Source organism: Sinocyclocheilus anshuiensis, unplaced genomic scaffold (assembly GCF_001515605.1).
Source record: "Sinocyclocheilus anshuiensis isolate Anshui unplaced genomic scaffold, SAMN03320099.WGS_v1.1 scaffold2653, whole genome shotgun sequence".
Taxonomy (NCBI): Eukaryota; Metazoa; Chordata; class Actinopteri; order Cypriniformes; family Cyprinidae; genus Sinocyclocheilus; species Sinocyclocheilus anshuiensis.
This window is the reverse complement of record NW_015551266.1, coordinates 41,032-52,723: the sequence shown is the minus strand read 5'-3', so window position 1 is coordinate 52,723 and position 11,692 is coordinate 41,032. Positions and strand designations below refer to the sequence as shown.

Below are 11,692 nucleotides of genomic sequence, written 5' to 3'. Positions count from 1 at the left end.
TGTAGACAGCATCACTGACAATAATGAGTTCTATAGTATTTTGTCACGCTGCTCGCGTTCAGTGTAGACAGCGTCACTGACTATAATGAGTTCTATAGTATTTTGTCGTGCCACGCCGCATCCAGTGTAGACAGCATCACTGACTATAATGAGTTCTATAGTATTTTGTCGCGCTGCTCGTGTCCAGTGTAGACAGCGTCACTGACTATAATGAGTTCTATAGTATTTTGTCGCGCTGCTCGTGTCCAGTGTAGACAGCATCACTGACTATAATGAGTTCTATAGTATTTTGTCGCGCTGCTCACGTCCAGTGTAGACAGCGTCACTGACTATAATGAGTTCTATAGTATTTGGCGCGCCACGCCGCATCCAGTGTAGACAGCGTCACTGACTATAATGAGTTCTATAGTATTTTGTCACGCTGCTCGTGTCCAGTGTAGACACGGTCTACACGACAAGGGCCTCATTCAGCTGTTATCATGACTGTCTGTACAGTATTTTTGAATAAAGAGATTTGTTTTTTGTCTGCTTGTATTTCTCAGTCATATCATGAAAGATTGATTCAGTGCACTTCAACAATATTTGCTCTATTTTTAGCAATATGTTTCCAAATGTGTGGCCTTTTTATCTGACATTTCCCAGTTAACGTATCTTTATCTTTATTTAAATTAATTAATTTCACATTTATTTTGCTATATATACTTTGTTTTAATGCCTCTAGTTTCCATTGTCAATATGTATATAATTGCATATATGCAATAATAAACATCAAGGTCATGTTCAAATAAGCTATCATAAATTACAAACATAAGTGCATTTTTGTACATTTGGTTTTTACAAACATCCAACCTTTATAGTATTATTATTATTATTATTAATGTTATCATTATTATTATTATTAAGTATAACGTCTACAACATATGGTTATTGTTCTAAAAAATGAAAAAGTGTTGCCTTAAATCCCTAAAAGGGGTTGTTGTTTTTGTTTTGTTTGTTTGTTTTTGTATTACAGTAGTTATCGATAGACATGTACAACAGATTTGTTTTTAATAAATAGCACTTTAATACAAAAAATGTAATAAAAAACCTTTACAAAGAGATTTAAAAGATGATGGGTTGCTGCTTAGAAACCACACAAACTTTGACCCCAATGGGAAATTACAGTAAATACACCCTACTTCCTTTATCTGGATGGTTTTAGACCATTTAACCTAATTTGCACCGCTGCTCTTGTATGTATCTGTTTATAGTTAATGATTCACTTGATTAATTTATTGTTGTAATACATTGCATGTTTTGTTCTGCAGTCAATTGTGTAACAGGTAAGTTTGTTTTAATATTTCCAGACTGGAGGTATGTTGTCTGCTCACTGAAACAGCTGAACATGTTTTATTCTTTGGCAGACAATCTTGGAAAAACTGGCACAAAAACTATTATGTTTACAATATGTATAGCCATAGCTTTAAAGAAAAAGGTAGGTACAGCAATCTTGATTTTTGGAGCAATATGCTTCATGGCATTGTTCACATGACTCACAGGTCACCTGACAGTTCAAACATGACCCACGTGCTGCAGAGCATGCAGTGGAGATAAAACGGAAACAACCAGTATTACTAGTTACACTGCATCACAGAAAGCCCTGATAATTCTTCTGACTTTAGGTTGTTTTCCCACAGCAAAAGAAAATATTGCACAGATATTCATTGTTCAAATGAGCTCGTTTTTATCAAATCAAATCCTGCATTACGAACCTCGTCTTTTGACAGGAAGTTACGTTTTGTCTATTTACAACTCTAAAATTAAAACCTTCATATTTTTTAGCTTAAAAGTGCAACTGGCAAGCACAATCAATAACTGTTGTAAACATGCAAAGTACTTGTAAAAGTAAGAAAAAGACTGGCGTAACAAGTGTACCACACGCGCAACTACACTCTTAAAAATAAAACGTTTTTTTGCCATAGAAGTACCTATTTGGGTTCCCCAAAAAAGCTTTCAGTGAAAACTCCTAAAAAACAAACCATTTCTTCTAAAGAACCCTACAAATCTAAACAATGACAATACAAATCTTTTGTTCAATGGAAAGGTTCCATGGATGTTAAAGGTTCTAAATGGAACCATTAGTGACGACAAAGAACCTTAATTTTCGAGAGTGCAGTTGTTCAAACATCTATCAGGTCTTTAACAGTGGTTACCGCTCAGAAAATGTTCACAGTATGTACCAAGCTAATAATTTCACAGATCAGCATCATAAGGTCTTCCAGTGTAGGATGTGTTGACGGATCCCATATCTCGGGGTTTGGCTCTTGGGAAGTCCAGGTCATCGTCTAGTGACTTCTGCGAGTACGGCACGCTGCTTTCAGTGTTCCTGCTGAAGTTTCTCGGTACGTTGACCCTTGGCAGAGGCGTCGGTCTGTTCGCCGGCCGTTGTGTGTTGGTTCGAGGCTTTTCTCCGCGGTTGTGTCCACCGCAGCAGGAGCAAATCCCGAGGAACATCACAAAACCCCCGAGGACCTCCAGGATGCCTCCGATGTAGCCCAAAATGATGCAGTATCCCACACGAATGTCATCCGCTCTGGCTGGGTCTCTTTTGACGGAGGTGGAATTGAGGCTGGTGAGGAGATGAGTGTACCACGCAATGGGAATGATGGTCAGGGCTCCGGAGCAGAAGATAAGGAGGCCACCCAAAGAAGCCAGTATCCATCTGGGTCTGTCCTTCCAGCATCTGACTCCGGGTGTTGCCACCGCCAGGCCGAGCACTGTCACAATCAACGACGCGACCATCATTCCTTTAGCGATCGGAATGATCTGGTTGCTAAAATACGTTTGGTCGTTGCTTTGTTGGTTGCACTGTTGGGATCTAGACGTTGTGGAGGTCCTGCAGATGTCCCAGATTCCCTGTTCCACCACCAGATCCGTAGGCTCGTTTGCCAGGCTGTGGATGGTGCGCCAGTTGGGCGCGACCGTGCTGGTAAGGTTCAGGATCCATCCGCAGGGGGCCAGGACCATGCCGAATATCAGGATCCCCGGAGTCCGCATGGTTGAGGGTTGAGCTGCTGTCTGCTTCTGAAGCGAGTCGAGTGTGTCTGGTGCTTAAGAAGAAACATACTGAAACTTGGAGGAGGTGGATCCGTCTGATAAGCATCTGAAGGGTGTGGTGTCGAATGTCTGGTTCAAACACAGACAAAACTGGTTTTCGCTGCATGCCGTGTTTCAGCCGAACCTGGAACACCAGTATGCAGGGCTAAGGGATAAATAGAAGAGACTGGGGCAAGTTGTCACAAAGAAAAGTTGTTTATACTGGAGTAACAATGAGGTTTCAGGTCAAAAGTTAATCTGCATAAAGTTTTGTTCAATCTAGCAAGTTGTATATGTTGGTTTCAATCACCTAGTACAAAACTCTCTTGAAACAATGTTTCACTTTTTGTCTCTAATTCACACACTTATGCCTTTTCATTTTATACAGTACATTAATTTAGTTGATAATTGGCCAAATAGTGTTTCATATTTTTATGATATGCATTTTGTCTTGCGGTTTCTATCTTTTTTTTTTTTACTTTTTGGTTTGTTTGTTTGTTTCGCAAGCCATCATATGGTCAGTAATAATAAATGTTATAATGAAAAAAGTTATCATGCTGATGACTTATACATTGTACATTCAGAATATACGCTTATAAAGAAAATTAAATATTAAAAGCAATGTAAAGTCACATTTAAAAACAGCAAGAAGAGGACAATATTTATTATAAGAATGCATAAAGTTGTACTCAACATTTCTTCAAAATGAATGATTTTAACTTATTTTTTATTATAGTAATTATATGAGGGCAGGTGTTCACCCATCACAATCATAAAAATACATAAATATAAACAGCCTTCAATCATTTGCGTCAAATTTGGTGCGTGGATGTCAATTACGATATTAACATTCACAAAAACGTCCACAAAGATATATCTGGCATATCATTCTGTCTATCGTAAACACCAGTGACATACATTTCTGCAAACATTCAAAGCCTATCCTGTGTGCAGTGGTTGTGCAAAGATTAGCTTCCTTCAGAAGAATGTATTTGCTTTTTGTAGTTGATATAACTGTACAAACTTAAGAGGTTCCTAATAAGTTACATATTTACACATCAGAGCCCAAAGTACTACAAAAAGACATTAAGGTACTGTTACTACAATGATGAGGGCCTCACAATATAAAATGCAACGTATAAAAGCAAACAAATGGTGTTAGTGCTCTTCAGTATAACTTCAAAACCTTGCCAGGTCCAATATTTATAATGGTAATGATGATGGTTTCAGCTAAAGTGCTATAGCCGAGTAGTTGACATGACCGATAACATCCATGATAATACAGGTGGTAAAACAAAAGGTCACATGATGATTTACAGTTAATCAAAATAGCGTTTCCGTGAACCACGGCTAATAAAAACATATAGACAGTACACACTATACTGTTCAACGTGAACTAAACATCCTAAAATGTAACATTAAACACATGACTTGCAATAAAATTAAGTATAAACAACTATATAAACTTTGGGCCACTTCCTTTTACAGTGACTCTATGTTTTACTTAGAACAATGTCATTTTTCATTGTAAAATATAAGGCACTTATAAAAACTAAGAAAACATATTGCCTCAGAAAAATCTAGTTAAAGTTGCTCAATATATTCCAGTTTACTCAGAAGCCCATTTATGAAAACTTGGATATACTAAGTAACCGTAACTAGATTTCTCAGTTTAATATGTTTGCAATATGTAAACAAAATGAAATGTACAGTGTACAAAATACATAGGCCTATTTTTCCAGTTTTACAGTCAATTATAAATCTAATATAATATTCAAGGAATAACCAGACACTATAGACAGAACTGTCATCAAAAAAGAAACGGTCTGTTTCCATCTGATCGATAAACTGGTAACTATAAGCACTTTAACCACTGATCTATAATAGATCTATAATATATTTCAGTTATTTTAACGCGGTAAACGACGGTTGCCATGGTGATTTTCGTGCGGATTCTGGCGTGCAGTTTGTTCACAAGATTAAAAGTTCTTTCACAAATCTGTGTCGTACGGTCGTGCTTTATAAGCAGTGCTATTCGCTGGTCTGCTGTCCTGTTGTCTCTTGGCTCGTGCGAAGTCCATCTCACTTTGTTTGGAGTAATACGGGACGCTGCTGCTGATGCTGCTGCCGCTGATGCTGCTGATGCTGGGCACCGTGACTCTGTGCGGTGGAGAGGGGTCGCGCGTGGACTTCACCGCGAATGCCCTCGGCCTTTCATCGCGCTTCCGACCGCCACAGCGCCGACACAAGCCGATGGACATCACCAGTCCTCCGAGAACCTCCATGATGCCGCCGATGAAGCCCAGCACCAGGCAGTATCCCACACGAACATCGGTGGATGCGGAGAAGATAGAGGTCATGATGTGAGTGTACCACGCCACTGGGATGATGGTGAGGACCCCTGAGATGAAGATGAGGAGACCTCCGATCCCAGCGACCGTCCAGTGCGGGTTCTCAGTCCAGCATCGGACTCCGACTGCTGCCACGCCGATGGCAATGATATTGAGAATGAGCGACGACAGCATCAGACCTCGCGCGATCTGGATGATCTGAGCGCTGAAGTACTGCGTGTCCTGCTGGTTGCACTGAATATCCCGGGACGATGTGAAAGTTCTGCAGATGTCCCATAATCCTTGTTGGAGAACCAGGTCGCTGGATTCCCCCGGGATGTTGTTGATCGTGCGCCAGGCTGGTGCCACGGTGCTGGTCAGCTCCAGAATCCACCCGCAAGGCGCGAGCACCATCCCGAAAATAAAAATCCCAGGAGTTCGCATGATGATGCACTTGGGAGATCACAAAAATAGCCCTGCTGGGAATGATGGGTTTGTTTCCGGTTGTTTTAAACAAGTAGCCGGAGAGCAGAAACTTCTCGTGGGAGGATCCCATAAAATCTGGCTATTGTTGAAAGTCACGTGACTGTCTGCGCTTGTCGCTCCGAGTTTCGACAGCCTTGTCCTGGCGCACCTGTAGAGCCCCGCCCACTGGCTGTTACATCACGAGCGCTGGAGGAGAGACTCTGGTGCTGATGGTGACCATATAGCGAAGAAATCATTTGTTCATAAAGTAATACAGTTGATAAATGATTGGTATATGTTTCTTCATTTTATATGGCATATTTTTTTCTACTGCTCAACTTTTAAATTAAACAAGTCCCAGTGTATATGTATTATGCTAAAATAATTGGGTAACATTTTACAATAAGGTTCATTAGTTAACATTAGTTAACTAGTTAACATGAACTAAGAATGAACTTCTACAGCATTTATTAATCTTAGTTCATGTTAATTTCAGCATTTACTAATGCATTATTAAAAGTTTAAAAACGTTGTCCCCATCAACCAGTGCTTGTCTTGTTTTCTGTCTACTTTACTCTGCAATCAAAATGTATCTTTTGAGTGCATACCTCAATTTATGCTGCATTAAAACTCTGTAACAGGGTTATTAACTGAAACTAAAACCACAAAAAAATGTTAGTGAAATAAAATAAATGTTAAAATAAAATTTAATCTAGTTGCGAAGGCAACATTTCTCATTTTCGTTTAGTTTAACTTGATGTACTAAAATAACTAAAACTGGAAAAAAAAAAATTAGGGGGAAACAAACTAATAAGTCCCCACCAGGATATATAAACCAGTACACACACACACACACACACACACACACTCACACACACACCGGGGGGAAATTATGTAGAAACAATTTTTCTCAGAAATTGCTGTCACAAAGAATCTACACACTGAATTAAAAAATAAAACAGAAAGACTGACATATTGTTTTCTTGTACGCACTCCACTAATCTTTGTTTTATTTACAACTTTTAGAAATCATTAAATCCTTACAGTGCGCAACAAACCAATTAATTTAACATTAACAACAACTATAATAGTACCTCAATGGTTTTAAAATAACACTGCTCTAGAGTTTTTGCTGCTTGAAATGCATTAAGTGCTGCATTGTGAACATGTCAGGTTTGACACGTCATCATTTTCTGTTCAGGTTGTTGCATCATTTTGGAAACAGAAATGTGGATGGAAAGCGTGTTTGAAATGACATCCTGCACATACAGTAACAGTCCCTCTGAAACTACAGCCGTTCCCTGACCACGCCTCTAAATGAAGCTATACACTGCTTTCTGTTTAATCATTCTTTCCTATTTCACTGCTAATCTGCTGACAGAATCAAGACATTTGGATGACAGAATATTATGATTATTTCGTTCCCTGCCTAAAATGCCGGCTTAAACCATGTCTAAGTTGCTTTGTTGTAGTTGGCTTGTATAAGATAGTATATCTGGTTACCCAGCCTGGCCAACAGGTGTTAAACTGATTAGGCTGAAGACCAGTCAGAGCAGAGGAAACCCATTTGCCAGCTTAAACCAGCAAACCACCTCATGCTGGTCTTTTCAGCAGGTTTCTTTCTTGCTTTCTGACTGCCTTGTTCTGTTTTGCACAATTAGATGTTCATATAAATGTCTCCATAATGCATTTGTGAGTTGCAAAACAAAGTCAACACAGCCTTTGCTCCTACTGAGCTCCACCTAGATGACTCCACCCATATTTTGACAGATCATCATGGAATGTGGTTTGGAATGAAGATAAACCTGGCTAAGTAGTCTCAGCATCGTCATACCTATAGTCTAATGTTATACTGAAACAAATATCATTTCCATTTAAGAACTATGATCATTTGCTCTGAAAGTATAGCATTCTGTCGCAATTCATTCTTTTTATTTATTGATTTATTTTGATATATTCGAACGTTTCTCTGAAAGTTTAAGAATTCTCTATTTAACTTAGATTTGCTTCCACCTAGTGGTGGGTTTTAGTCATAACACCCTTTACACTTCTAGTCTCTTACGTGGTTTACATATCATACCTCGATCATCTGTTTATCTTTGGTGCCATTACAGCCAATATTTGTGTATTTTAATAACATCTGCCTCATGAGCATATTTTCCCGTCTGTTTATTTGCTCATCTGACATGACCCATTATAGGAGGTCACAGTGGACCGGAGGCGTGCTCTCTTCTTGTCACTCACATCATGTGTTACAGTGCGATAGAGAACAGTCGCAGCGTTGCACGTGGAAAGAGGAAGGAAAATGAAGATGCACTTTTTAACGGCGGTGATATTAGCAGGTATGTTTAAAATGGTTTTTTTTCTGTTATTATTATTATTTATAAGTTATGAACAACATACATAGGCTACGTAGCCTGCTCATTATATCCATCCAAATTATTTAATAGGCCTTTAAATTTAAATGACAATCTTCTGTTGTAGCCTAGTTATGAGATATGTGTAATATTAAATAGTACACTAATAATGCATTCAAAACACGTGCTACTAGTGCGCTTTGAGGACGATGTGCAGTATGTGTAACTCATGAATACATGTTGCTTTAGTTTTTACAAGGCGTAAGCCAATTTATAAAAGCTAAAAATGACTGAACTAACGTGTAACTACTAAACAAAAGCGTTTCCTGTTTAGGAAATAGTTTCAGTTTTATGATGAGGGAGTGTTTTGTTGACAGTCATAGTTCAAAAATGCATTCACTGTATTACCACCAGTATATTATGCGTGGCTTGTTGTGTGACATGAAGGTTGGATGATATTTGGAGGCAGCACAATGAGCACTGCACCACCAGCAGCTACAGTTACAGCTGAAACTACACATGTAGCGACATCACCTTCACAAACGCACGCAACATCAGCAAATACCACTGAGGCACAAACGACGACTGAATCTGTCTCCACGATCCCCAGTACAAGTGAAACAACAGCTGGGTCCTCAGAAAACGTGAGCATGAGCACTACGAACAGCTCCACACAAACTCAGACAACAACAAATGCAACCTCGGACTATAACGCTACCTCTGCAGCGACTGAGCTCACCAGCGCAGTTTACAACGAGACCACAATCACATCGAGTTCGGTGAATGAAACTCAGGCAACATCCTCTTCAGAGAGTCTTACCTCACAGAAAACAACTCTGGGAAGCACAGATACGGTTATTACTACTGACAAAAGCACACCTACAGCGACAGTTACTACGATTACAACGGTGGCCTCTACTTCTACATTAACACCAACAACAATAAAAGCAACAGAAAACACGGCAACATCCGTAACTAAACCCACAGATTCTGTTGACGAAGAAAAGAAGCACACAGAGGCCCTGAGCTCAGGTATGTGTGTAAATATTTTAATTTTATTGCAAAAAATGTAATATTTTAATACAGTATGTTTATATAGAGATGAAAGTTTTGATTGTTGTTTGACCTTCTGCTCCAGATCTTAAGTATAGGCCAAGTGTGTACCCTATTTCATTTCCTCATGAGACTTTATCAATTGTTACCTATATGGTTTCATAAATAGGGCCACTTTATTCAACCTAATTTACTGAGGTTAACCACTTCAGTATTTTCTGAAGCGTCCCTAAAAGAGGTTTTGATTGAAATGTTGGCATGACATTCATTAGCTGAAAATCAGCAAATTGCAACCCTGTTGCTCATTAAGCCTGTAATAAAACTATATTGTCAGATTCCAACGTTCTTGGATATCGATCAAGGTCAGAGATGTGTCGCAACAGGTTAATGTTTTCAGAAACTGGATTTGTTATTTTGGACACATCCAAAGCACTGTTTCCCAAACACTTTAGGAGTGGCCGAAGTTAATATTTAATACAGTAACTGGGTGATTGAACCATTAACAGTTCGCTAGACCTTTCCTATAAAAGTTCAATTGTTCCTCACCCTTTTCATAAGCATCTATGAGGTGTTTGTACTTTGTACTGCGTTGATGACTTTTGTTCACAGCAAATTTAAATCAACTCTGCTCAAGAGTACATATTGTCCCAATCTACAGAGTGTTAAAGTAACACTGAAGCAGAGTTACCACTGTTGAGGAGTATGTGATACGTTTTCATGTCTAAAAGCCTGAGCAGTAGTTGTTCATCTTCAACATTGTTAACAGCAGGTTTTCTTTACTAATGTTCACTCATCAATTAATTAATTGCTTAATTATCGCATTAACTTTAACTCTGCTTCAGTGTTACTTTAACACTCTGTCGATTGGGACAATATGTACTCTGAGCAGAGTTGATTTAACTCGGGGGATTTTGCTGTGTTGAATGACAGCTAAGTGTCATTAACTGGGATGTTTTGGAATTTGAATGAGAACTTTCTGGAAAAGCAGTGGCCGAAAATGATAGTGACATCTGGACACAACCCTGATAAAACTGTTGGAACGTCTTAACAAGTGTTCAAACTGAACAAGTAGCTCATTACTTTGAGCTAACTGCTGTAGCAGTGATTTTCAGTGGATGTATGAAGTCAGTTGTCCTCATTTTATCATTTCAAACCTGACAAACTTCTTTTTGTGAAACAGTTCAATTGAAAAGTGTGTGTGTGTGTGTTATCTTTCTTTAAAATAAATTACTCTTTAATAATTTGTTATCTAATGCATTGACATTCACATTTTTAGCGTGTCTTCATCTAACGTATCTAAATACATTTTTGAGCCACTGTATGTGAAAAGAAATATTTTTACACTCAGTTTGATTTGTCTTTTCAGTACACTGAATATACAGTTGCTTTTATGTGTTTTGCTTGATAGGAAGTATAAATAATGCAAAAATACAGCTATTTTTCTAGTAATATACTTGAAATAGCTTTGTCATGTATGATTCATCAAATTAAATCTTTTCCTTATTACTTTCTAGGAAGTGTCGCTGCCATCGTAATTGGCGTCGTTGCCATTGTACTAATTTTACTTGTTGGTGCGTACTACTTCAAAATTCGGTGAGTCAAGCATCAAATGCAGTTATTTGTAGTTACGGTATCTTCCTCTAATTTTCTTTCAACGCATTTTAGGTTGAATCTCAGAAAAAAATATAACCTTAACCCTATATGTATATATATACAAAAAAATGAAACAGTCCTATATCTTTGTAAAAACTTTATCTTTGTCTTTAGAGATGGATGGATGGATGGATGGATGGATGGATGCATTGTACTAATTTTACTTGTTGGTGCGTACTACTTCAAAATTCGGTGAGTCAAGCATCAAATGCAGTTATTTGTAGTTACGGTATCTTCCTCTAATTTTCTTTCAACGCATTTTAGGTTGAATCTCAGAAAAAAATATAACCTTAACCCTATATGTATATATATACAAAACAATGAAACAGTCCTATATCTTTGTAAAAACTTTGTCTTTGTCTTAGAGATGGATGGATGGATGGATGGATAGATAGATAGATAGATAGATAGATAGATAGATAGATAGAGATAGAACGATAGATAGATGGATAGATGGATGGATGTATAGATAGATAGATAGATAGATATATAGATAGATAGATTGGATAGATATAGATAGATAGATATAGATAGATAGATAGATAGATAGATAGATAGATAGATAGAACGATGGATGATGGATGGATAGATAGAGATATATAGATAGAATGATAGAACAATAGATAGATGGATGGATGGATGGATATAGATAGATAGATAGATAGAACAATAGATGGATGGATGGATGGATGGATAGATAGAGATAGATAGATAGATAGATAGATAGATAGATAATAGATAGATAGATAGATAGATAGA

The 11,692-nt window shown here is 38.0% G+C and overlaps 3 protein-coding genes across 4 annotated transcripts in view; 1 reads left to right on the top strand and 2 right to left on the bottom strand.

The window, feature by feature from the left end:
* Window positions 1-1,074: 1,074 nt before the first annotated feature.
* On the bottom strand, window positions 1,075-3,059 carry LOC107663452 (claudin-23-like). Its single transcript, XM_016453698.1, has one exon. The coding sequence runs from the start codon at window positions 3,034-3,036 to the stop codon at window positions 2,233-2,235; it is 804 nt and encodes a 267-aa protein (XP_016309184.1). The 5' UTR covers window positions 3,037-3,059; the 3' UTR covers window positions 1,075-2,232.
* A 2,007-nt stretch (window positions 3,060-5,066) lies between these two features.
* On the bottom strand, window positions 5,067-5,892 carry cldn23.2 (claudin 23.2). Its single transcript, XM_016453699.1, has one exon. The coding sequence runs from the start codon at window positions 5,847-5,849 to the stop codon at window positions 5,067-5,069; it is 783 nt and encodes a 260-aa protein (XP_016309185.1). The 5' UTR covers window positions 5,850-5,892.
* A 2,250-nt stretch (window positions 5,893-8,142) lies between these two features.
* Window positions 8,143-11,692, top strand: part of parm1 (prostate androgen-regulated mucin-like protein 1) — a 9,520-nt gene continuing 5,970 nt past the window's right edge. Inside the window, exons 1-3 of one of the 2 annotated variants that reach the window (XM_016453696.1) lie at window positions 8,143-8,212; window positions 8,675-9,259; window positions 10,795-10,873. In XM_016453696.1, the coding sequence (XP_016309182.1) occupies window positions 8,176-8,212; window positions 8,675-9,259; window positions 10,795-10,873 (701 nt within the window). In that variant the 5' untranslated portion in view covers window positions 8,143-8,175. Of the gene's footprint in view, window positions 8,213-8,641; window positions 9,260-10,794; window positions 10,874-11,692 lie in introns of both variants that reach the window. The other variant, XM_016453697.1, reaches the window with a different exon arrangement.